General features: G+C 41.0%; 1 protein-coding gene across 1 annotated transcript; it reads right to left on the reverse strand.

The window, feature by feature from the left end:
- Window positions 1-1,013: 1,013 nt before the first annotated feature.
- LOC149234870 (putative E3 ubiquitin-protein ligase XBOS34) lies at window positions 1,014-27,987 on the reverse strand. The gene is made up of 3 exons (XM_089368398.1): window positions 27,666-27,987; window positions 2,072-2,160; window positions 1,014-1,916 (listed from the first exon to the last, which is right to left on the reverse strand). Exons 1-3 carry the CDS (start codon window positions 27,985-27,987, stop codon window positions 1,014-1,016), a joined length of 1,314 nt encoding a protein of 437 aa, XP_089224524.1.
- Between the last annotated feature and the right edge of the window lie 11 nt (window positions 27,988-27,998).

The following is a 27,998-nucleotide window of genomic DNA, read 5'->3' on the forward strand; positions in this document are numbered from 1 at the left end:
CTTATAGGCAGAGCATGGCAGGCATGAATTCTTACCTAAACACTTCATTTGTTCAGTTAGAAATGATCATGTAGTGAAATGAAACATAACAGATTACATATGAAATAAGGGAAAACTTATTCTAAATTATCATACCACAAGAATCTCAGAAGTCAGAGCTGTGTAATTTCATTAAATTCTCTGCCAAAAATAGTACATGGTAAGCTCTGTTCTCCACCAGCTCTCAGCACTCAGAACTCTCCCTTCTCTCACTCTCTCTTACACTAAGAATTTACAATTAAAATAATACTATATGTAGGAAAACCGATCGACCCAAAACAAGGCGCTGTTTAAACTGACATTACAAAAATTAACAAAAAAGCGTTTCATCCATCCTACAAATAGAACAGCGTTTCTACGATTGGTTTATTAAGAGACAAAATCTGGAGCAAAAATCTCATGAAATCATGATTGAGGATCGAAATAGGCAAATTCGTTTCTTTTGAAATCCTCTGATTGCTAATAAACCGGAGCGCTGATCCCGTTGAATAAAGTCTGGAAATAGGCATCGAATCCTATTCTGCTGTTCTGGCACCGTTTGAATAGCGGTCACAAAGCGTTCATTGCCTGTTGATTCCTTCTCTAATGGATAAAGAAGGTGATTTTCTTCTTGACAACTACTATCAAGGATCCTGCTACACGTATTACTTTCGTGGCAGTCCTGAGACCTAGATTAACAATCGCAGTATCCTTACGGCTTTCCTCATGGCCAAGTGGTGTCAAAACTTCCTTCTTTGGTACTACCATGCCTATAAGCCCACCCTTCATCGCAGTCCTCCAAGTATGCATTCTACCACCATCTGTAATTCCAGCACACATACCAGCCCCAATGGATACCTGCCATTAAATTTCGACTTTCCAAAGTTTCTCGAAAGCTGCTCGACTTTTCCAAGTTTGAAGAACTTAAAAAATGACTCCGCTGCCCATTTGCATAGCCAGTAAATTTTGATCCATCCGGGCTACTGGAAGATATATCAAATGAACTGCCTGCCATTTAAGTCACTTGTTGAAGCCTGTTCAGATACAGGAGGAATTTCTTCTTGTGATGCAAATTGCATTGAAGCAGCAATTGCCATAGCGAGTTCTACATCCTCCGGGAGAGGCATGTTTGCAGGTGGTGTTGCAGGTAGGTTTGGCTGCAAAGGAGGTCCTCTCCAAACAACTGGAGTATTCACTTCATTCTGAGCCATACGGATCCCTTTGCAGGCTTCATATAATCTACGCAATTGTGGTTTGTCGCCTTCAAACTCAGACAGAAACTTATATCTACTCTTTGCACCCTTGTCAAATAGTACCAGTACAGGATCTGGCAAATCAAACTTGGGTTCTTCAATTTCAACTTTCGATAGTGAAATAACTGTCCGTGGTCGAGAAACCTTTGGTGTTGGATAAATGGCAAGCTCAAATTTTGGAGGCCTCCTTGGATTGTGTGATATGGAAGGTAACACCACGGCCCAGAGTTTTTTTTTTGATAGCCACTGAGGTGCTAATGCTTCCAAGAAGCCAGGTCCAGAAAGTTCCCGAATCATACCAGAAAAAAGAGAAATCCATCCCTCAATTATCCGAACCACGGTGACTTGGTCTTTACTTCTTGCCATGTCAAGAGGTGTCTGGCAATCATCATTGATTGTCAAAGGATTCGCTCCATGAGAAAGAAGCATTTTCATAGTTTTGTCAAGGCCACGTTTGGCAGCATGATGTAATGGATTTCCTCCATGAACCCCAGGTTTGTATGAATGTATATTGGCACCCAAACTGATCAATGTTATGGCCATTTCCAGTAAATCGCCTCTTGTACAAGCAAGAATAAGAGGGGTTCTTCCTTCCTTATCCATCCACTTTTGAGCAGCCGGCCATTGCTCTAAGCGATTTACAAACTAAAATCCCCAATCTAAACCATGAAAATACAGAGTTCCAACACCAATTAACTAGCCGCCACATTTCCAGTTATGATTCTATTAAGTATCCATCTCAATAGAGCACTTCCTTAAATCTTATCCACCTTATCTCAATATAGTAGCTAAAAGCTAACTTGCTTATAAGAAGTAGAACCCAGAATGTTGTGAACCTGACAAGAGAGAACAGACTCTCGTGCATTCCCCGTCCAACATAGAGCCGTGGCTGTTGCCACCATGTCAGAATAGTAAAAATGTGCCAATTCGAATTTTCTATATATCGCCTCAGCATAGGAAACAAGAATAGAATTGCAGCAAGTGCATTAGGCAACAAATATACCACCACAGCTAGGATATACAAGGAAGGGAAATTCCACCCGCTAACCCAGCTCTTGAAAGTTTTTATAAGACCAGTAGGATGCTCCCAGGTATGCGCATAACAGACAGGAAGTATGATGACCCATACAACAGCAACTACAACCTTCAATATATATCTGAGAATCTGTTTGAATTTCATAGAGTGTCTTGCTTTCCAGCTAAAAATGAGATCCGCATTCCCAGCACTAACACAATCATTTAATTCAATAGCTGTGACAATGAAGTTTGTTCGGGATTTCCAGTGAGACTTCTCCAAATAGCTTTTTTTTTGCCTCTGATTGCTGATGATGTTTTGAAGTGTGCTTGTGCAGGGATAGGAGCTTGAAGTCGCTGCTGCCTTTTGAAGAGCTGGAGATAAATTACATAATCTAAAACAACACATTTAATGATTTCTTCTTCAAAACAGGGTTTTGAAGAAGAATCAATCTCTGACATGAGACGGAGTCTAACACATTCCTTTGACGGAAACCATGAAGAACAGCACTTACCGAGGCCAAATCTCCAAGATGCTGAATTTTGATCCAATGCTAGACACGGTGAATGTAGAAGATGATCAGCCGGAATTTATTTTTGGGCCTGCTTTAAATGGTGAGTCTCCCGAAAGTGATGTTCCTCCATTCTATATCAGTTTGCGATTGCATGAGTATGTTTTACATAATGCCATGTTTGATTCGGGAGCTTCGCATAATTTGATGCCGAAAGCAATTATGGAAAAGCTGGGGCTAGACATCACAAGGAAGTATCATGATTTGTATTCGTTTGATTCCAGCTGGGTGAAATGTATTGGTTTGATCAAGGACTTGGTGGTGAGCCTAGATCAAATCCCAGCAAAGAATTTTTTGATGGATGTGGTGGTGGCGGATATTCCTCCGCGGTTCGACATGTTGCTTTCGAGATCTTGGGGAGCCAAGCTCAAAGGTACACTTCAGCTTGATTTTTCTTATGCTACAATCCCGGTCTTTGGTCAGATGAGGAAGTTATATAGGGAGCAAAAGATGAAATACATGATCACTAGTAAGGAAAAGCCAGTGAATCATCCTGTAAATTATGTACATACAGATTTGGAATCGTTTGTTTTGTTTGCTGATAATTTTAATGAGATAGATAGTCAGTTGGTTCAAGCAGAAGATATACCAGACATTACAGAAAATTTTAGAGAAATTTTGAGAAAAGAAAGTGAAGAAAGGTCCGCTGTCATGGAGCCAATAGCTGAAACGAAAGGGCATCAAACAGAAAATGTAGAGACATCACAATTTTAGCATTTAGAAGACGATGAGGATGGTCTTTGGACCATGGATTTTGATGGCGCTGTGGGCAGCGATGGTGCTGGTATAGGTGTGTGGATTCGAAGTCCATTTTTTGTCCGAAACAAAGTCCCAAGTAAGGTACGAGTATGTTCTTACAAATTGGCATTCGATTGTTCAAACAATGAGGCGGAATATGAGGCTCTCATTGCTGGCCTGAAAATCCTTCGGAAGTTGAAGGCAAAGAAGATAGCAGTATATGGTGACTCCGAGTTGGTTATAAAGCAAGTGAAAGGTGAGTTTCAGGCCAAGCATCCTCGTATGCAAGCATATCGAAATGCTGTCCTAGATATCTTGAAGCTGTTTTCTGAACATACTTTGACATGTGTGCCCCGTATCCAAAATGGTGTTGCGGATGCATTGGCTAAGGCAACAAGTAATCTAAAAATCCCCATGAATTCCAGCAATAAGTTTGAGATTTATGTGAAGCACCGTCCTGCAGTCCCAGACAATCAAAGATGTTGGCAAGTTTTCCAAGATGATGAAGAAATCAAGGATTTTCTGCAAGTTGAAGGTGAGTTCAAAGACATCTCCATAGACACAGAACCTGAGGAAGTAAATCAAATGGATGTATTGCAGCTTAAAGACAATTTCATTCCTAAAGGATTAATTCCTTTGGAAGAGCTGTTCGATCAAGATGATGTGGCCCGCAAACCAACCTTGAGGCCAACGGAAGAAGGTGTCGAAGAAGTGAATCTTGGAACAACTGAAAATTCGAAGATGGTGAAACTATCGAAAGCATTGTTGCCAAAGGTAAAGAAAGAATATATCAGATTGTTGTCTTCGTTTTCTAATGTTTTTGCATGGGATTATTCAGATTTGAAAACTTATGACACAAGTATCATTCAGCATACCATTCCCATAAATCCAAATCAAAAGCCTTTCCGACAAAAGTTGAGAAGAATTAATCCTAAGTTGCTGCCATTGATCGAGAAGGAAGTTAACCGGTTGTACAAATCTGGAATTATAGTGCCAATCAGATTTTCCGATTGGATTTCCAACTTGGTGCCCGTGAGAAAGAAGACCGGTGAGATCCGCTTGTGTATAGACTTTAGAAATATGAATAAGGTGTCGCTAAAGGACAATTATCCGCTGCCCAATATGGATCATATATTGCAGCGGGTAGTTGGGGCATCAAGGATGTCGCTACTTGATGGTTATTCTGGGTATAATCAGATTTTGGTACATGAGGATGACCGCGACAAGACTGCATTCACTACTCCATGGGGAACATTTCATTATGCCAAGATGCCATTTGGATTGAAAAATGCAGGTGCCACCTTTCAGCGGGCAATGGACATGGCCTTTGCTAATGAGAAGGATGTCTTTTTGGTCATTTATCTTGATGATTTAACTGTGTTTTCTAAATCTGATGAAGAACATTTGTATCATTTAACAATGGTGTTTCAAAAGTGCAGAAAATATGGTAACTCATTGAATCCAAAGAAGAGTCTTTTCGCCATGAGTGAAGGCAAGTTGTTGGGCCACATCATTTCCAAAGATGGCATTCGTATAGATCCTACACGTGTGGAAGCTATTCAGCAATTAGAGCAGCCCCGAAACAAGAAAGAGATTCAGTCCTTTAATGGCAAGTTGAATTTTCTGCGTCGCTTTATTCCGAATCTTGCCGAACACCTTAGAGAAATCACTAGCATGCTTAAAAAGGACAGCCAGCTCAAATGGACCGAAGAGGCGGTAAAGTCTTTCAATTTGGTAAAGTTAATTTTATCTTCAGCCCCAACTCTAATCAGCCCGGATTATACACAAGATTTTATTTTATTTTCATTTGCTTCTGAGCATACATTGGCAGCTGTGCTGATGCAAAAGAGAGATGGAGTTGAGAAGCCCATTGCTTTTTTCAATCGTATTATAAGGGACGGAGCGCTGAAGTATAATATCATTGAAAAACAAGCATTGGCGTTGGTAAAAGCTTTGAAAGATTTCCATGTGTACATACTGAATTCCCACATTTTGGCATATGTTCCTAACGCAGCTGTTAAAGATGTTTTGGTACAAGCGGAACCAGAAGGAAAACGGGGTAAATGGATTGCTGCACTATTGGAGTATGATGTGGAAATTAAGCCTACCAAGTTGATCAAGGGCAAAGGTCTTGCTAAATTGATGGCTGAAAAAAATCTCCATGTCCTAGACATTAATTTGATTGCTGCCTTGTCCGACGAAGATGAAGAAAATTCAGCGCTACAGGTATCTGATATCTTTATTTCCTCTCCTTGGTATGCTGATATTGTATATGTGCTTCAAAATTTGTCTTCACCTCCCGGGATGCCTCGAAACAAAGATAGGATATTGAAGTTAAAGGCTGCTAAATTTTGCATCATCAAATCTGCACTATATTGGAAAGAACTCGGTGGCATATTGCTGAATTGTTTGGTCGAGGAGGAAGCTAAGAGAGCTGTAGAGGATTTTCACAAAGGTGACTGCGGGGGTCACATGTTTTGGAAGACCATGGCAAACAAGATCCTAAAGGCAAGTTTCTATTGGCCTTCGTTGTTTTCAGATGTATATAAAGCAGTCAATAGTTGTCATGAATGTCAAAATTTTCAAGGAAAGCAGAAATTACAACCCTTGCCTCTCAAGCCCATTGAAGTCAGCGCACCATTTCAGCAGTGGGGCTTAGATTTCATCAGCAAAATTCATCCAGCATTTTCCGGACAACATCGATGGATATTGATAGCCACCGATTACTTCACGAAATGGATTGAAGCCATTCCCACCCGGCAGGCCACGGACTTGGTAATTATTTCTTTCCTTGAAAATAACATATTGTCACATTTTGGCTGTCCACATAAGTTGATTACAGATAATGCATCACCGTTTAAATCAAAGAAGATGGTTTATTTTTGCTACAAATTTAACATCAACTTGGGGCATTCAACCGCCTATCATCCGCAAGGAAATGGGCTGGCTGAATCTTCGAATAAATCTTTGGTAAACATTATAAAGAAATTGCTGGAAAACAATAAGAACAGCTGGCACAAACAGTTACTAAATGCATTATGGGCTAATCGTGTAAGTCAGAAAAAGTCAATTGGTATGTCACCTTTCGAACTAGTTTACGGGACAGATGCGGTGTTTCCTACTTCACTTAGTATTCCAGTAGCAAAATTGCTTCAAGAAGTTGGTGGTGAGGAGGATCCAATGCAAAGGCGGATTAGTCAAATGATTCATTTACAACAGACACGGGAGGAGGTTCTTCAAAATACTCTTAAGTTGCAAGAGCACATAAAGAAAATCTATGACAGAAAAGCAAGCCGGATGATTTCCAGATAGATGATGTTGTTTTGAGGTGGGATGCCCGAAATGAAGACAAAGGCAAACATGGAAAGTTTGACAACTTATGGAAAGGTCCTTACAAAATTGCAGCATACCGTGGTCCAAATGCCTTTCTTCTCAAAGAAATGAATGGTGATGATTGTCTTGGAGGGTCGGTCAATGGCCGGCTGCTTAAAAGGTACCATGTCTGAGCATTTTCTGCTCTAGCCATTATCATTGTAATTACCATTTTACTTTTATTTCACTGCAAGTGTGCACTGATCTTTCATCTTTAGTCTGGGGCCCGCGGTGAAGGCTATAATTCTGAAGATGGAGATTAGTTGGTGTGAGTTTTTCATGTTGTTTTTATCAATCCATTTTCTGTCCAAAAGTTGAGTTAGTTTGGGTCAAAGTTAGTCCAATTTTCAGTCAGTTGTTTAAGTCAATAAAGCTGTCCCTGTTTGGGTCACATATGTAAATAATGACTCCATTGCCCAATGATTGAAAAGCACTGGTATGCTCTCCCAGAGGTCTAAGGTTCTTGCTACCTCCAAGGAGCTACCATCCCCATTGGAGCCAATGTTAGAGTCGGTCTAGTAGCCCTCCATCAGCGATCAAAGCTCTTTGCATTTGCATAAGTAGGTGTCTCATCAGTGTCATCTCATTGCATTCCATTAGGCATGCCATAACCCTGATGGAGGAGCTGGTGTCTTTATTCCCCTCTTGGCACTGCTGGATCAAGTTGTTTCAGTTAATAAACTCTTTCAAGGTTACTTGTCTTGTCTTGAGGTCAAAAATCCTAGGTCTAGGGTTTAGGTCCAATTGGTCTTTGAGGTCATGTCTTTAAAAGTCAATAAATGCCCAGCAGGCCAGAGGGATGACTATCAAAGTATTTCTTCAAAAGATTTCATCTTGTACAGGTAATTTTTACCTTGGATTTAAAAACCCTGTTTTTAAAGACAAGGTCATTTTCTCATTTTTGTAAAAAGTTGTAAAAATTCAAAATTCTTCGAAAGTCAGCATGCAGCCCTGGTCCCCTTTGCCAAGATTCCTCAGAAGCCATCCCTGCAAAAAATTTCAAGAAAAAGCATCAGTTCAACCAATTTCAGGACAAAAGGAAACCATAAAGTCAACAGCATTTAAATTTTGAAAAAGTGTCATGTTATAAACATTAGAAAGAGGGTTTGAGGGGAAATTAATTTAAATCAAGCTTATAAAGCCCCTCTCTCCCTCCATTTGGTCATCATTCGCCTCAAAGCAAGAGTGAAAGGCGATTTGAAGAGAAACTGGGCGAAATTGCAGACAGAGCCCGCGCGCGACCCGTTCAGACCTGCACGCGACGTGTTGGGCAGGCGCGACGCGTCAAGGGAGTCATCACAGTTGGAAAAAAGCACTGGCGCAACGCGTTGGGCGCGCGCGACCCGTCCAGACCCGCGCGCTACATGTTGGGGATTCATCCACAGAAAATTGCCTGTAAACTGCAAAACGACCCCAAATTTCTTCAAGGTTGCAGGTAGGCCTCCAATCATCAAAATGTATTGTTTTGTAAAGCTTGAAAGAGCATGAGAATGTATTTAAAAGCCATTATTTTCAAATGAGGAGTCCATGTGTATTTGCTTAAGAATGTCAAAGTGCTAGTAAAGCTAGGGTTTGTTTTGCTGTTTTCAAGGTCATCCTTTTCACCCCCACTTTTTCCCCACATCCCTTTACCACCTCCCATATCATTTCTACCTAATATACCTACCAAAAATACCAAAAGCCCTAAAACCCTACCCCTATTCCTAAAAATCAATAATATAACCCTAAACCCTACCTCCCTTAAAACCCTTGCAAATTATAATTGTGTGATGGTGTATATGTCATGATTCATTCCCTTAATTCCCTATTTCATATATTTTCCCTAATTTCCCTTAAAAGTCTCCCCTCCCTAACATCTCCCTTGTGTTATTTGTCCCCTTGAAACAACATTTCAACAATTAAAACATCAGATTTTTGAGCAGAAGCAGCGGTACATTTCAGCCACTTTGCTCTTGAAACCATGTCAGAAACCGAAACCGACTATGAGCAAAGTGATGACCGTGAGTCAACACTGGAGGTTGAGGTACAAAGGAGGCCTCACAGGGGTGGTAAGAGTGGTCACCATGTGAGAGAGGAGCCCACCTTTTTGACCTATTTACAGGCTTGTCCACTTGCAGTCACATGTTTTCGCCACCTGTCATGTTATGAGTTTTGCGAGAGGATCTCTCAAATTCAGCATCACAGGGAATTGGTCCACTTGTTTGTTTTGCATTTGCATGACGGGCATATGAACCTTGCAGGGGTGGATTTTACATTGACACCTGAGATGGTTGCTCAAGCAACAGGGATACCTAATGTTGGAGAAGAGTGGAACAAGCGCAAACTATTGGACAGATTTCAGTATGAGCCCTACATTAAACCTGCATATATGAGGCACATGACTGGTGTATTTCCTTTTAGATTTTTGAGGGATGAGTATGCTCCCTTGATGAGGCTCATCATGCGCTATTTCACCTGTGAGGGTAGATTTTAATGTTTGTATTCATACCATATTCGCTTGTTGATGCATTTCACACGGGTACGGATGATGAACATACCATTTTTCATGTGCCGGAATATTGAGAAGATGGTGCCCTTGATGCAGAGAAAGAGCCCAGCACAACAACACAGGAGCATCTATCATTATGGTTTGATCCAGCTTGTGGTCATACATCAGTTGGCTCAGCAGGGTATCCCATGGGAGGATTTTATCTCTCGTGGTTTTTTCACAGCGCCACCACCACCTCCTGAGGTTGTTCATGAGGAGGGAGGACCATCACAACAGCATGATATCCCTGAGACCAGACATGTCAGCTCTCCTCCATTGGTCACATATCAGAGAGGCCATAGGGCCTTATTTGCATCAGCTCGGCGAGTATTTTCTCCACATCAGGTGGAAGGGGTCTCACCTTCTTCATCAGCTCAGCGAGTGTTATCTCCACATCAGGTGGAAGGGGCCTCACTGCCGATAGCAGCACAGGTATCAGAGAGGGGCAAGCAACCCATGGTTGAGGAGGGACCGTCAGGTGATCCAGATATCGACATCATTGATCTTGACATCCATTCTCCTAGCACGGAGCTTCACGAGATCATTCAGCAAAAGGAAACTGAGAACCGCTTGTTGCAGCAAAAATTAGAGATGGCACAATGGACAACTACATATTTGGAGCAGCGCAACAAGCAATTGGAAGATGAGCACACTCTTGATGAGTTGCGGAGGATTCATGAGGACCGCAACTTGGCTCACAAGAGACACGGTGATTTGGTACCCGTTGAGCGAGAGGCTATGCTTCTCCGGGTCAATGCTCATTTGGAGAGGTTGCTGGCCAAGGCCAACCAAGATAAGGACCTGCTCCGGAACATGAAGAACCACTATTTGGCCCGAATGCACATATGCAAGGCAAGAATGAAGGTGCTCCAAGGACGGTTGGCCAAAGCACTAAAACGAAGGAAAAGGCCTGATCCCCTCCACATCTTGGCTGAGGCTTCCTTGAAGGAGCATGATGCTAAATTACTTAACTCCAGCACAAATTTCAAAAAAATTTGAGCATTTTTGGTCACTTGTGAATTTTTGGGCAAAAAACAGGTTTTCTCCACCAACACGTCGCGCGCCGCGCGCGACCCTTTCGATGGGCAACTCCTTTCAAGGAAAACTTAGCATTTTTGGATTTGTCATGCAAAGATACACTTTCTCAGCAATTGCCAAGAAATTTCACCAAGTTTTGGGCCTCCAGAAAGTAAAAAAACAAGCAAAAATTGACTTTCTGCCACCTTTTTGACACATAGGAATCAGTCTTGGGAGATTGCAATTTTGGAGGGGCAAATGGCCACCAAATTCAGAAATTCCACTTGGGTTAGAAAGTAGACATCCAGATCTTTCCAACAAGCCCACTTTTGCCTCAATTGGACACCTTTAAGTTCCTCAAAAGCAGCTCCAAAGGCATGCGATGCGTTCAGGATCAGGGCGCGACGTGTTGGGCAGTTTTCACAGAAATTCACCTACAGCTCAGCAAAACGCAGTTTTGACTGGATTTGACTTTTTGGAGTATATTTTGATCTTCCTTGTTGTAAATGATGTAATTTTATGATATTTTGACACTTATTTATCTCTTCTAGAAGATTCATTCATGAGATAGGCAAAAATTTAATGAATGAATTAGTTTCCTAGCTTATAGAGGCAAGTTGTTTTGACTGCCTAGTTTTCAGTGCTCAGTTTAAAATTGGTTGAAACAACTCCTAGGATAGTGAGCTCGACCCCTAGAGGCAAGGAAATATGTTAGATTACCTATATTATGTACTTTCTTGGTCATTTTCATGGTTGGACTCTTGAGGGAGAAAGCTCTATTGTATTACTCATTGTATCTCTGCAATTTTGGCAAAGGAAGAAAGACCAGGGTTTTGCAGTCCTTTTTGGGATTCCTGTGGTTACATGTATTGATGGTGTGTTTCTCTTTGTAATTGTAATTTTTTTATGTGAATCATCTTCTTACTTTTCCTTCTGCAAATTAGGCAAATGAAGTGTTAAAGTAGAATTCATGATTGCCATGCTCTGCTTTTAAGTTTGCTTAATATTTATGTTTTCATCTGTCTAAAGAGAACTCTTGAAGGTTTCTTGCTCTCTTTAGCTCCTCACCGGTCATTCCTATCCATTCACTTAATTCAAAGGCATCAGTACAGTCTCCTACCTTGCCCCAAAGAACCCCCTGCAAAAACTGTGTCCAATCCCTGCACCCAAAATTGCCTTTTCCCGATTTTCCACCAAAACCCTAAAAATCCCAAATCAAACCTTTTAATCAGTTTACTAGCCTAAAATCAGTGTTCTTTATTGGTTATCTCTGCCAATTGAAGATCTTTGCCGAGATAGATCGGAGAGAGCCCTCTCCTACCCCGTAGGGCTAGCTACGAGGCTAAGTGGTTTGATGTTGCCTTGGAGTTTACCTTTTTCAGCCTGAGGTGAAATTTCAAGCGCTAACACCATCTATTGAGGAAAATTTGGACAGTGACGTGGAGGATTTTCCTTTTTTCTGATGAAGAACAACTAAGAGAAGAAGACAATCCTAGTTATAACAAATATTTGAATGGTGAAGGAGAAGGATATTCAGAATCAAAGGGAGAGGAGGAGGAAGAAGGAGATGACATGACTGATGAACAATTGGATTGGATGGCCCAAGGGTCACTTTCTCTTTTAGGAAATCTTTATCGCATGCCTAAACACCCAGCAAAGCTACTCTCAATGTTTGACCTTGATAAGAAGACGAAAACTGAAGACCATATTGATGACTTCTACATGCATTTACGAATGTTGAGGTGCGTTTTGATGATGTTTCTTGTAGGATTCTTCCATACATCTAGAGGGTAGAGTATTAGTCTGGTACCATAATCTTCTTCCTAATTCATTCCACAGTTGGAGGGAGTTCAAGAATTTGTTCTTAGATAAATTTATCAATGATAAAACTCCTACCATGTTGCTCAAAGAACTCAAGAATCTTAATATGGGGGACAAGGAAAAAGTGAAATATTTTAATCAGAGGTTTACACGTTTGTTGAATAAGTTCCCCGTTGATGTTCAACTACATGATTCTATTACCATATATTACTACACCACTTCCTTTCCTTCTAATATTTATATGTTGGTTAAAAGAGCTGGAAAGGAAACATTGGGTTTGAACTTTGCAGAAGAATTGCTGTTGAGAAAGATTGGTGTTCTATTAGATCAATTGATGATCATGAAGCTTCTAAGGACTCTAAAGACGCTGGTAATAAATCTCAAGCCTCTTCCACTAAGACCAAAGAGAAAGATTCTTTTGATATGGAAAGTTTTTCCAAATATTTGAAGTTGTTTACTAATGAAGTATCTGGACTAAAGAGAAAGTCAAGTGACACATATACAAACAGTAAGTCTTTCAAGCCATATTTATTTAAGAAGAATACCAATAATAAATGGGCTAAATATGCTCAGAGCTCCAATGTTGTGTTTAATGTTGAAAGTTGGGGAATGGATAACTTTTGTACTTTCCATAAGGAGTAGCATTCAAAGAAGACATTTCCACAATGGAATAACAACATGAATGCTATGATGACCAATTTTGTACACACGTTATTAACAAAGGATTAGTATGAGTAAACTAAAGAAGCAAGTGAAATTATTATGACGGAGGAAAGTTCAGGTTTTAGGCATTCAATTAATGCATTTGGTATCATATATATTGCTAATAAATAGAGTTTTGATGAACCAACAACGTGTGAGGCTCATCCTCAACAAACAACTGGGTGATATAATTTTAGGAGAAAATGACCAGTTTCTGGGCAAGAGCTTAAGAGTTAATTGTTAAGAAAGATTTTACCTCCTACTAATCCTACTTAGAATTCATAGAATAAGTCTATAAGTTCTCCCCCTCCTAAGAACACTTCCACGAACAACAAGAATAAGTCCATCACTCTTGAGCCTGCAAATAAAGCTACAACACCTAATACCTTAGCACAACCTGCCAAGGAGGAAGAGATTGATTATAATATCATTGAATATATGAAGAGGGTTCGAGCTAATATCTCAATATTTGAGCTTTCAAAGATAACATGACAACTTGAACTAATAATCCAAGCATTTACATCATAGCCTCCATCAGGTGATGAAGTTCCTTCTTCTCATGTTGTGTTCGATAAGTATCGTGACATTCTCGAGTTTCTAGTTAATGTTGTTAATATAAATGATAATACTCTTTTCCCCCCTTTCCTTTTAATGTTTTAAATCTTTAACTATAATTTCCATAATTTTCTCTTTGATTCAGGTGCATATGCAAATGTCATGCCTTTATTTGTTGCCAAAAATATTACTGCTAAATGGGAAAAGACTGATGCCCAAATCATACAACTGGACTGTTACACTAAAATATCGTCACCATGATTATTTGCAGTCAGTATGGGTCTATCATCACTTGTACTGTCCTCCTAAGCAAGTCTAAGACCTCAGCTCTTCAAATCAAGCTTTGGAAGTGGGAGAAAGATATTAAAAATCAATGTAACTTTGGTTCCGCACTTTCTCTCATGGTCACTTGCGGTCCCGCACCTTCTGTGTACAAAAGCTGCGTACCTACCCGCTCTGTCTCTAATGATGTAGGTGCGGACCCCTGTGAAAGTCAAAAAGTTTTATCTTAAAAAACTCACTTTGGATTAATTCTAGAGTTTTCTAGAAGGAATTTTGACGTGGATTGTTCGCTCTGAGGTGGTTCATGCATCCCAAAAGAGAAGGAGCTAATCCCTTGACTAAAGGAGCTATCCCTTTGAAGGAGGGCTTTATCCCTTTGAAGGAGGACCTAGTAACTTCCCTCCATTGCACTATAAATACAGGCATTAGGGTGAGGACTAGAGAGGTTAGAAGCTGAACATTTTGAGGGTAAATGCTGGTGAAATTAAGACTCTTTGGTTGAGCTTGAGAGGAGAGATCACATACCTCTTGGTTCCATTGGAGAGTGAGTGAAACTTGTCAAAGTAGAGGAGGCATCTTGTTGGACCCTGGGAGGAGCTTGTACAGCGTCAAGGCAAAGGTTGTAAAGTTCTTCTTCTTTTGAATTAATACAATCAAACTCATTTTTCTCAACAAGTATCTTATGTTATTTGTTTCATGGACTCCTTGACTTTCATGTTAAATATGTTTTATGCAATTTGTTTTTCAGGTGCTATTTAATTTGTTTGCCTTGTTTGTGTTTGCAGATTCGTGAAGAGGAGCTCATTTGGATCAAAAGAGCGAGGGCATCCACAAGCTTGCATTGGACCAAAGGTAGGCCCTAAAAACCCTTGTTTGCTATTGGTTATTGAAACATATTTAGAGAAAGATAGTGTCTGGTTGGTTTGCTTGTCGTTAGGTCTTCTTTAGATTCTAGGAAGGTCTATCTTGTCTGCAAGATCGACACATTCTGTGCGACAAAATGGCGACTCCGCTGGGGATTTGATTGTTTTCTTTGTCTATACTTTGACTTGAGAAACTGTATTTTCTGTTTCTGTTTTTGACTTGATGATTGTGGGATTGGGTGAATTTAGTTAATTTTGAGTTAGTTTTCATTTTTCATAGTTTTGGGAGAGGTACGCACCCTCTGAGTTAGGCACAGTGCATACTTGTACGCACTTTTGCTTTGCGCACAGAGTGTGGACGCACCTGTGTAAATAGGTTGCCTGCGTACCCTGTCAAAAAGTTGAAAAATTTTAAATTTTTCTCTTTTTTATCAGTTTAGAATTTGTTTATAGGTTTTAGCCATTGCCCAGACCTGCTTGTTCCCTGTCAAAAACTTTCCTTGGTTTAATTTCATTAGCATTAGGGTTTTAGGTGGAATTCCTAGGAATTTTGCTTGTTGGGTTTGTTTTTCGTTTTTGGTTGTGTAGTGGCTCTGAGCTTAGAAGCCGTAGGGACCTCAGATTACCTTGGTGTCTACCAGTCTTCTTATGAGTCTGACCATTGACGAAATCTCCCCTTGTTGAGGAATTCGCTTTGAGTTTCTCATTTCAAAATTTCGAAAAGCTTGTAGTTGAAAGTTTGGAATTTTCATTTTTTTAAAAAGAAAACGAAAGATTGGTTGTTTTTTGACTAATTGTGATTCTGCATAAATTAGTCCTTAGCTCACGTTTATCTAAGTAAAACATCCTCAAAAAGACTTTTAGTAGGCTTTGACTTCAAGTAGTTTTTAACAGTTTGTAGCTCTCAAAGTTAGTGATTTTCATTAGTTTTGAATGTTTTATTTACAAAATATAAAAAACAAAATCTCTTTTGGAAAAGTTTGTCTTTTGTAGTGATTGTGCGCTTTGAAAAGAAAAGGGAAAATTGTGTGAAATAGCTAGTTGTCTTGTCATTGAGTGCTTTGGAAAGGAAAAGCTCTTCTTTTAATTTGTTTAATTGAGAAAGATTTGTGTTTACAAAGTATTTGCATTCTCAAACTCTTTCTTAGTTTAGAAGTTCATCGAAGAGAAAAGATTGTTTAAATCATCTTAGGTGCATCTTTTTAGTGATTTAGAGTCGAGTCTTTACACCACGAGTTTCATCTCCGCCACCTCTTGACTTAAACAACAACCACTAAAATTAACGCTTAAAGTAAAATTCACCTAGTAACATTTTATTTCTAGGGCTCTGATACACCAACTTAGCTTAGGCTAGTGTCTTGGAGTAGGAGAGTAATTAACTCTCCAAGACAGTAAAAACAAACAAGTAGCTGTATCTTGTGGTAGGAAGAAATCCAATTGTTGCATTTATGCTCTGGGAAAGCTCCTCTTAAAGGAGAAGCACGAGATCGTGTCTGAACCAGTGTGGGAATCAATCCTTCCTCATTGGGAACGACGCTAGATATTCACGTATTAAAAACGGGAAACCTCGAATTAACCATTGTCGAGGAGCCTGGGGTCACTTGTTGGTAAACCTTGGATTATGTCAAGGAGCCTTCAAGGGGATTGAGCTTGCTACTCTGCCCTTGCGTGCGTATCGGATCGTAGACTGTTCCCCCAGGTGTATTTGTCTCAGTTGGTAACCTTAGTGGCCATATTCTTTAGGATTCTTCCAAAGGTGACAGTGGTGGGAAGATCCCACTGTACCTGGAGCAGACGTCGGCTAGACTCACTTGGATTTTCTGGGGGGTTCACTTCACTCGAGACGGTTAAGTGGAGGAACTTGGTCCAGTCTATTCATTAAGCAGGTTGCCGGGGTAACTGTTCCAACCACCATTTCTGTACTGAATTCTGTGACATTGGATTTCATCACCAACTAGTGTTTTCGGTCCAGAAAGTTACTGTTTGTGTGTGTTTGATCTCTAGATTCTTTAGGCGTGTGATTCAAATTTTTTTGGTTCTTTAGAGGCTTTAGGTGTTTTTCATTGAGATTTTACTTTGTTTGCGTGTGAAGTAGTTAAAAGTTTTTAACTGTGGTTGAATTACCAAGACAGTCCCGTAGACTTCGAGGCCAGTCTCCTGAGTTTGTAACCGTGGCTGATTTATTGAGGAAGTCCCGTAGACTTCGGGGCCAACCTCCTGAAGAAGTCCCGAGCCATCTTGAAGGCTTGAAAGTCCTCGTAACTCCTAGTGGCAGTAAAGTTGGGTCACCTGAAGAAGGAGAGTCTTCGTTGGTTGTACATCCTGATTACCAAACTCTAGTAACAGGTTATAATCCTGAATCTATTTCGGTTTCCAAACTTGCTGGTAGCTTTTCATCTACTAGTGATATAGGTGAAGAACCTGAGATATCTGAACCTGTTACTCCAACATCGGGGTTTGTCTCTCCAACTTCTAGTGGTCCTAATTCACCTAGGGTAGAAAGAGTAATCACCGAAAATCTTCCTTCTGGTTTGATAGCTATTGAAGAACTTGCTCCGGAAGAAGAAGTAGGCATCCCTATCCCTGAAAATCAACCTGTTATTGATCTAAGGGAGCGTGAATCAATTTTTTACAGTCCACCTAGAAGTACTACTTGGTATCTTTCTTTGACTAATTATTTGGAAAACCCATTGTTAAGTTTTTCACCACCTCGTGCTCCTTATCATCCTAGAGGTTTTTATACTCCCGTAAATATGTCAGGTCAGTCGTCCATGTTTACTCAATCGCCTGAATCTTTTTTGTATGGCGGTCCTTCTGTTCCCTCTGGGTATCAGTCACTTTCTGGTACTTTTTCGGGAGCATCTCCTCAACCTATTGAACAAGGGTTGTTCACTAGAAGCAATGGTGCAAAGCTGTTGAGCGTAGAAGACATTCTTATGATGTCAGGTTCTATTCCCATTTCTCAACCTCAAGGTGGCCAGTTACCGCCTGGGGGGCAGCCTCAATTAACACCTAGGGGGCAACCTCAAGGTACACAATTTGCATCTGGGGGGCAACCTCAAGGGCAGTACGTGCCTACGGTACAATACGTTCCTCAAGGTCAACCCCAGACTCAATATGTACCCCAAGGTCAACCCCAGTATCAATTTATACCTCAAGGTCAACCCCAGTATCAGTACGTGCCTCAGGGGTATCTACCCCAAGGTCAGTACTCGAACCAAGGTTTCCAACCACCCCAAGGTCAATCTTATGTTCAAGGAACGGGAAATATACCTTTCAATTATCAATCCTACCCTCAACCCGGTTATAGTCCTCAATATTCTCAACCTGTTATGGGTTAGTACCCCGGAATGAACATAGTGTGGGATCCATCGCAAACCCAACAGGTGTTGCAACCAAGTGTACAGTTGTCATCTCAAATTGGACAACCCTTAGTTTCTGGTTCACTCCAGCAACCACTCCAGTCTAAAATTCAAACTTCTGTACCTTCGGTAGTTTCATAGTCTGGGCCTACTGCGCCTCGTACTCCATCTCAAACGACTGCTGCAACTGCCGCAACGTCTGTTCAATCTACCCCACGTACTTCTGGAGTATCGACAACTCTGGTTTCTACTGTTCCTGTATCTACTCCTCAGACATCTTTACCACCGTCTGGATCCACGATTCAAACTACGGTTCAGATGCCTGTAGGACAACCTGGTTTAAGTACGGTTGTCACAAGTCAACCTCAATTCACCTATCAAACGTACCAGGGACAATACCAATTCGGTCCTGCTGTCCAGCAGCCATTTTATCAGTATCAACCGTATCCTGGGTACACTTATCAACAACCTCAACAACCCCAGTACGGTCCGGTTAATCCTGGTTTTCCGGGAGGATACAATATCTCGAACACGATTCCTATTCCTAGTTATCCTGGATATCCTCCTCCTGGGGCTGGTCTCATGACCCAGAGTTTTAGGGATCCTAATCGGCAGTTACCATTTATCGAAACTTTGGACTTACCTGATTTGTCGCGCCTAACGAATGATCCGATTAATTATCTTCCGTTTTGGCCGCCAATGCCGAATAAGTTGCCCAATGACATTCCCAAGTTCGAAGGTAAATCTGGACAGGACCCGTCGAACCATGTGATGAATTACCACCTCTGGTGTGCGTCTAATTCCATCACAGATGATTCGATTCGTCTTAGACTTTTCCAGCGCACTCTAATTGGTCTCGCGGCCAAGTGGTACATTGAGTTACCGCGAGGAACTTTTTATAATTTTAGTCAGTTAGCTACCTCGTTTTTAACTCATTTTCAGTTGCCAGTCAGATATGAGAATGGCATGGAATTGTTAACTTCGCTAAAACAATCGACATCCACGTACATTTCAGATCATATTCATGAGTGGAGACGTCGACGACGTTTAGTGAAGGTATTTATTCCGGATCAAATCTTGGCTGAGTGGTTTGTAAAATCTTTGTTGCCAAGGATCACTGAAGATGTTGCTAAAGCCGGAGTTGTTACTGAGGAGCAAGTGATTGCTCAAGCACAGTACCTTGACTTGGTCCATACTCAGTCAGGTACGTTACACGAAAAGATCCCCGATCTTCCCAAGTCAAATCAAATCACTGCAGTTCCTTCGGGATCTCATGCCGCTGACGGTATGATTGGTACGGTTAACACTAAAAGTAAGAAGAAGTCTTCCAAGAATTCTTCTCCTATCATAACCTTGCCTGATTCCCTGACAGGAGATTCTTCTACAGAGGTTTCCGCCGATATCCACGTTGTAGAGTCATCTACGGCTAAATCAAAATCCGGTGGGAAAAAAAAAGGAAAGAAGAAGAATAAAACAGACAAAAGTTCAAAAGAGAAATCTGAAAAGGCGGAATCCAATGATGAAAAGCGCAAACCTCGTTATCCATGTCTCATTTGTGACGAAGAACATTTCACAAGAGACTGCCCTCATCGAGCAGAGGTTGCGAAGATCGTCAAAGGTTCCCAAACTCCTGCTGTTTTGAAGGATCCATTTCCGAGTCAAGATAGCAAGATGATAGGTTCTTCCTCGAGTGCCAATGAAGAACCCATATTGATGATGTCCCATGTAAGGATTGCGACTCGATCGCAAGATTATGGCAGTAAAATTCCTGTTGATGGTAAAGAAGCATAATCTTCTCATTCTAATCCATCAACCTCAGCTCCCGGTTCCGATCCACTACAGATCGAGAAACCTAATCCAGACTTAGTAATCAAACCGCCCGCCAAGGGTATACTTCGAAAGTCAGCTTTCAATCCACATGCGAGAGCGGCTCAGAATTATAACATTGTTGAGGTTTTAGCTGTTTCACCCTCAGCAATGTCGGCTTTGGAAGTGCTGCAATCATGCCCAGCACAGCGTAAATTACTTTTGTCGGCTATAGGAGCTGTTGATATTCAGGACCCGAACCTAATAATCTTTGATCTAGAAAATAGTACACCGCGTTTGCCTCATCAAATGGCTTTCCAAATTCCAATGATAGTCAAAAACAGGCCTATTCATCGGACTGTAATTGATGAAGGAGCTTCAACGTGTATTATGTCGATACAGTGTTGGAGATCGCTTGGTTCTCCTTCACTAAATCAATCCCCGACAATTCTTAAGGCCTTTGATGGCCGTGGGTTTCATCCTTTTGGCATTCTACAGGATTTGCCTATAGGGGTTGAAGGAAAAACCGTTAGTCTAGATGTGGAGGTGGTTGATGCCCCTCTAGACTACAACCTTCTCTTGGGTCGCAGTTGGTCTTACGCTATGACAGCGGTCGTTTCATCGGTCTTTAGAGTCATAAAGTTTCCACATAATGGAAAGATCGTAACAATAGACCAGCTGGCTTACTTTTCATCCGACCCAGCCTCTTCGGAGAGTATTCAGCATGTCGGTAAAACGACTATCCCATATAAGGATGTTGGAGTAGGATTAGTTAAAGATGCCGATTTACTGGGAACTTTTCCTTTTCCTCCAATCAACGCATCGTCTTCATTTGCAACTATTCATATGATTACATCAGACACTATTTTTTATGACGATCCTTGGATCGTTCCTTCTGAATTTGAAATAGACTCATTTGGTAATTCCATGCCTTTGAGTCCATATGAAATTGCCTATAAAGCCGTGCAGTCTTTTGCCGACCCGTGTTCAACCGTAAATGACTTAATGAATGTGGTCCGTGAGGAATCACTTTTCACATCAACCTCGGATTTAACTGCGTTTTCTGAACTTGTTCTCTCTGATGAGCAAATTCGTGAAATCCTATGTGTAGATGATTTACCATGGGAAGATCTCCATCACAGATCTTCGTTTCTACCTGAGGATGATCGTTTTGAAAATGATTTCTCATCAATCTTTACGACTGAATATGTCAAGGAACCTCAGAATCCAATGAAACATCCCGATTCAGAGTTAAATTTGGGAAACATCTCTCGAACTATTCCCATTGACATTTCGGTTAAGCCCGGAATTGTTGAGAACATTCATATAGGTGCCTCGTGTACAGATGACGAAATTCAATTATATAAGGCCCTATTTCAAGAATTCCGCGACGTGTTTGCCTGGTCCTATGAGGAAATGCCAGGAATTGATCTCGCGATTGTTGTTCATGAGATCAAGACTTACCCGGACGCTAAACCCGTCCGGCAACGTTTGCGTCAGATTCACCCACAAAAAGCTGCTGCAATTAAAGCAGAAGTTGAAAAACTGTTGAAAGCAGGTTTCATTTATCCGATCCCGCTAACGGATTGGGTATCGAATATTGTTCCGGTTAACAAAAAACAGGGAACAATAAGAATATGCATCGACTATAGGGACATTAATCGAGCCTGTCCGAAGGACAACTACCCAACTCCCTATATCGATCAAATCATTGATGATTGTGCCAGCAGCGAAATATTTTCCTTTATGGACGGTTTTTCCGGATACAATCAAATCAACATTCTACCTGCCGATCAACCAAAAACGGCTTTCATTTGTCCATGGGGGACATTTTCTTATTGCAAATTACCTTTTGGGCTTAAGAATGCCAGAGCAACTTTTCAGAGGGCGATGTCTTATGCGTTTCATGACATCAAGCACATTGTGCAACCCTATCTCGATGACTTGCCTGCTCATTCACTACATCGAGCTGATCACCTCGTCCATTTACGAGCAATCTTTATGAGGTGTAGGCATTATCGTATTCGGTTGAACCCACACAAATGTGTCTTCTGTATAGAAACGGGTCGATTGCTGGGATTTGTAGTTTCGAAAGCCGGCATTCGCGTTGATCCCTCGAAGGTCGAAGCTATCATCAATTTGCCTCCTCCTTCGAGTCTTCGCCAACTCCAAAGTTTGCAGGGGAAAGCAAACTTTTTACGACGATTCATTCCTAACTACGCCGAGGTTACAAAGGGTTTTACATGGTTGTTGAAACAGAACACTCAATTTTCTTGGGATGAGATAGCTCAGAAATCTTTTGATGCACTCAAACACGCGTTGACCCATGCACCGTTGTTGCATCCTCCCAACTACAACCAGGATTACTTCTTGTATCTCGCCGCCTCCCATTCCACCATTGGAATGGTCTTAGTTCAGGAAGATGAATTCAGAACGGAACATGTGATATATTACCTTAGTCGGACGTTAAATCCAACTGAGCTAAAATAATCACATGTGGAGAAATTGGCATTGGAAGCCGTTCAAGCTGTCCAACGTTTTCGTCACTACATTTTACTACGTAAAACTATGGTAATTTCAGATTGCAACCCTATGATCTACATTTTGACCAAACAATTGCTAGGGGGCAAGTACTCTAAATGGATTGTTATCCTGCAGGAGTTCGACTTGGAGTTTGAGAAATCTAAGTCTAAGAAATCTTTAGTTTTTGCAGAGTTAATGTGTGACTTCCCGCATGCTGACACGGAAACTGTGGCAGAGGAGCCCATTGCGGACGAATCTTTGTTTCTAATCAGCACTTTAGATCCGTGGTATGGGGATATCATCACCTATCTCCAGACCCAATCCTTTCGGCCAGAAATTTCAAGGTCAGAACGTCGGAAAATTCGATTCCAGTCCCAACAATTCAAAATTATTGGAGATACTCTTTATCGCCGTGGGGCGGACTCTATTTTTCGACGTTGCTTAACTCACGAAGAGGATGAGAGGGTTCTAAATGACTGTCACTCTGGAGCATGTGGCGGTCATATGTCTGGGTATGCCACAGCCCAAAAGATATTGCGCGTTGGCTATTTTTGGCCGTCCTTGTTTAAAGATTGTATTATGGCGGTCCGAAAATTCCACAACTGCCAGATTTTTGATCGTAAGATGCGCGCTCCACCTGCTCCTCTCCACCCTATAATTGCCGTTGGTCCTTTTGCCAAATGGGGTATCGATTTTATTACATGTAACCCTCACTCGGCCGGGGGGCATGCGTATATCATCCTTGCGGTAGATTATTTTACTAAGTGGGCCGAGGCGATGCCTACATTCGAGGCAGACGGCAAGACAGCTGCAATTTTCATGATCAATCATATAATTGCTAGGTTTGGTGTCCCACAAGCGATAATCACTGATCATGGGCGTCATTTTCGAAACGTTATGATGACCGAACTTACATGCCAGCTTGGTTTACGTCACGATAGTTCAACTCCTTATTATCCACAAGCAAATGGTCTGGTTGAATCCATCAACAAAGTTTTAGTTATCATGATCCGACGAATCATTGGGATTCATCGGTCAAATTGGCACAACATGCTATTTTCAGCGCTTTGGGCATACCGAACTTCAGTAAAAACATCAATAGGGTTCACTCCTTTCCAACTAGTCTATGGTTTGGAAGTTGTGTTACCCATTGAGTGCGAAATCCCGTCACTGCAGATGGCCATCGAGTTACTTCCAGCTACTTCCGAAGAGGAAAAGCGTTTGTTATACTTAGCTCAATTAGATGAGAATCGACGTGATGCTGCATTGGCGATCGAGACTCACGCAAAACGTATGAAAGCTCAGTATGATCGGAATGTGACCCCTCGAAATTTTTCGGAAGGAGACCTAGTGTTATTGTATGATCAAGCTAATGATAAATTAGGCGCTGGGAAATTCGTTCCTATGTGGCATGGTCCCTATATTGTTAAGCGAAAGCTAGCAAAAGGGGCCTATGAATTGGTGGACTTTGATGGGGACTCTTTGGGTAAACCCAGAAATGGCCTTTACTTGAAGAGGTACTATGCTTGAAAGAATGGGATATGGAGATTTTTATTTAGGATAGTTTTTTCTTTCTAGCTGGTGTGTTTTAGTTTAAAAACAAAAGTGTGCTTAGCTTAGAGAGTGTTTTTCCGTCATTTTTCCTGCTTATCTTGGTTTTACTCTTGATATTGCAGATGTCGATGCCTCTCCAAACATACATTGGATTTGCTGATGGTGCTTGTCGTAATACACGGAACATCTCTTCCGCAGCTTGGGTTATCTATTCGCCCTCTGACGAGTTAGTTTCTATGCATGGGGTAAGCCTCGGTCAAACAACAAACAAAATTGCAGAGTACAGTGCAGTGATTGAGTTATTGTCTGAATCTATTTCATTTGGGATTCGGAGTTTGATAGTGAGGTTAGATTCTGAACTCGTTGTGTTACAGCTTAATAGAGTGTATGCCATTATAAATCCAGTGTTATTAAGATTATTTTTGAGAGTGCGTCTCTTGGAACGTGAGTTTGATTATATTGAATATCAGCATATTCCAAGGTCTTTAAATACATTAGCAGATGCAATTGCTTCTCAAATGTTAAATAGACATTTGCAATAATCATACATGTAAATTTAAAACCATTCCATAACATGATTTACAAGATAACCCGGTAATAGTGATATATATATATATATATAGGAGTGTCAAAAAATACATCGTCTTCGATCATAGGTTGAAAAACACCTTATGATCGGCAAAAATGATAAGTACAAAAACAAAAATGTCACATGTGCCCACAAAAGGTGATCATCCTATCACTGGTGATGATCTCTATAAGAAACCACTGCCCGAGCCACCTTGCAAAGGAACCTCCTAAAAGGTCCCGGGACTCCAATCACATAGCGCTGAAGTCGACGAGGAATGTCATCTATAGTGGTCTCAGGAATATCCCCTGTCAAGCGCTCAAGATGACTCTCCAATTCGGCCAAAACCTCTGCTGATTCATCCTGTGGGGCTGGCGCGGGTGCAACTGGTTGCCTCCTCTCGAAAGGCCGGAGAGCGGCTGGTCGCTGTGGACCCACATCTGCATTTGAAATTTTTACTATTAGTTTTGAGACGATGGGAAAAATAAAAAAATTTTTTAAATAGGAAAAGTTGAAAAGGATTTTACCTGACTCGTCCCACTGCTCTCCTGGTGGAAGAGCCATGTCTGGGTCACCACGGAAATCCATCCCAGCGTAAGGGAAGTCTTGAATGGAAAAAACTTGACTTTCCAACCATTGGAAATACTCAGGTTTGAACCGAGCAACTTCTGTCCTCTCGTCCGGGTGACGGGCCATCACTGCGACCCATCGCATCAGTTTGGGCTCTCGAGGAAGCCCAGCTCCAACAGTAAGGTGCTGTGGGATCAACATAGGAACCCTCTCCAGGCCATGTAATGCCCCACTTAAATCTTATCCTACAAATTTTGTTAATATTTACATTATCTGAAAATATTGAGAAATATTGGTCTAATATAAATTTATGATTTCCATTATTCAAATTCCCCACTTACCTTCTCAAATTGAATATTATGTAGGATATGGTCTCCTTCCATTATTTCAAAATATATGTATTCATTTCACATTCCCCAATGTACCCTCACATTTACTTGGGAGAAGACATAGTCCTCTCCATCTTATCATCAATATATATTTATTCATTTCACATTCCCCAATGTACCCTCACATTTACTTGGGAGAAGACATAGTCCTCTCCATCTTATCATCAATATATATTTATTCATTTCACATTCCCCAATGTACCCTCACATTTACTAAGGAGAAGACATGGTCCTCTCCATGTAAGTACATTTCACATTCCCCAATGTACCCTCACATTTACTTGGGAGAAGACATAGTCCTCTCCATCTTATCATCAATATATATTTATTCATTTCACATTCCCCAATGTACCCTCACATTTACTAAGGAGAAGACATGGTCCTCTCCATGTAATTACACTTCACATTCCCAAATGTACTTTTCATATTTACTTGAGAGAAGACATGATCCTTTCCCATTAAATTCTCAATTTTATATTCATGTCACAATTCCAAATGTACTCCTAGCTTACTTGGGAGAAGAGAAGTCAACTAAGGATGGATGAGAAGTTAATGACATTAATGAGAGGTGGTTGAGGAAAGAGGGTATAAAAAGGGAAGGGGGAAGGAAGAAAAGGGGGGTGGGAGTCTTGCTTAGGATTGTGGGGGTTGGTTGTGATTGTTTGGCCTTGTCATGATTTTGGGAGACCTTGGAAACCTGTGGAGGTTTCTTGGGTTTGAGAGGAGGAAAGTATCATTATCTAGTTTTGCACATTCTTCTTGAGGACACACTATATCTGGTTGGACTTGGGCACGGAGGGCTAGGGAACCTGTGGAGGTTTCCTGGGCTAGGAATTTATTTCCTAGTTGGCTGGGAGGTAAATTCGGTTGGGTCGGTGATAAGGAGCGTTCAGCTGGAGCTATAAGACAAAGGTATCATCATCAACCACCGGAACAGGTATTTTTCCATGGACTACTCTTGTTAAGTTGATATCAATGGAATGCTCACCTTAATTTATGTTGCTTATGATAAAATGATAAGATGTTAAATGTTTAAAGCTATGTAAGAAGGTCAGTAAGCTCATTTTATTACTTTTAAATCAGCAGGAAAATAGATCTGTTAGTGTATAATAGATTGAGGCTCTAATAATAGGAATCAGGCCCTTACACATGGTATCAGAGCTCTGGTTCAAAATCTGGACCCAAAGCCCACTAAAACCCAAATGCCGCTAGAAGGAGGACTTGAACCTCCGACCTTATAGCTGTTAAGCCGTTGTGGTTAACAACCCTTTACCCATGAAAGCATCTAAATTTTGGTGCGCTGCAACCCAATTTCCAAGATGTCAATTTAATGAAATGAAGGGATATATAGTGTTTCTGAACTTGTTTATGTAATGAAAATAATGGCTATAGAATGCTGTCTGAGCTCGTTCATGCAAGGAAGAAAATCTCGCTGGTTTTAAGTTAAGATCTAAGCTATCCTCGATGTTACTATTGATTTGTGATGCTGCCAAATAGTTGTGCTCTCTGGGAAGGCAAATTATTGTAACTATGTATTCCCTGGTTATAAATGTGATAGTATGTGAGAAACATTATTAGGCAACGAGTTTTAATGGGATTCTACATTTTGAATCATACAATACATATTTCATTGATTCTCCCATTTCATCTGCTGATACGTTGCCATATTCTCCTCAGTTGAGTGGATCCCTTCCATTATGGTCGTTGTTACAGTCTATAGAAAGTAAATTTGAATGGTATCATAGCTCGCAATTGGGTTCTCAGTCTGCCGGCAGCTTAAAAGACTTGTGTCATTGCAATTACATGAGGCTACGACTTCAAACAAAATACAAGACTAAAAAAAAAAAATAGAGAACATAACGCTGATGACGTCCCAATCCCAATTGCAATATCTACCCAGCACCAGTGGGAGCGCGATGCCTGTTTGTGTTGTCGTTTTTAAGACCATACAACAGAATCAAATTAGGCTTACAAATAAATTAAGTGCCCTTCAATCTTCTATATCCAGCACACTCAGATCATCTACTCGTGTCACACATCCGTCACTGTTTTTCGGAAGGATGCAACACTTTCCATGAAAAAGCCGCTGATCATAATTATCTTCCTGCTGATAGTTTCAGGACCCCAAGAATACAATCCCTCACTTGTCAAAAGTGTACCTTGGTCATAAATTTGTGAGCATTCAAAGGCCTTAGCTCTTGGAATAAAATGATCTGCGCACAAGCTATTGACAGCGTGGTGGAATTCTCTGAGATTGAAAGTCCCTTTCAGATGGTACGCAACCCTAAGCTCATTCGAACCGGAGAGGTTATTTTTCTGAATGCAACATAGACCGATGGGATCGTAGCTGCGAGTCTCAGCCCGCTCATCAGCTTTTCTGATTGCATAAAAGCTGGCAAGCTGAAGCAAGCACTGCTTTAGTTCTCTTAGCAGAGAAGGTTGAAATGAAGACAAATCTAAGACGAAGCAAATGAGCACCATTACGGCTTCGT

Source organism: Pinus tabuliformis, chromosome 8 (assembly GCF_031772625.1).
Source record: "Pinus tabuliformis cultivar Carrire ecotype Pingquan chromosome 8, CPIR1, whole genome shotgun sequence".
Lineage (NCBI taxonomy): Eukaryota > Viridiplantae > Streptophyta > Pinopsida > Pinales > Pinaceae > Pinus > Pinus tabuliformis.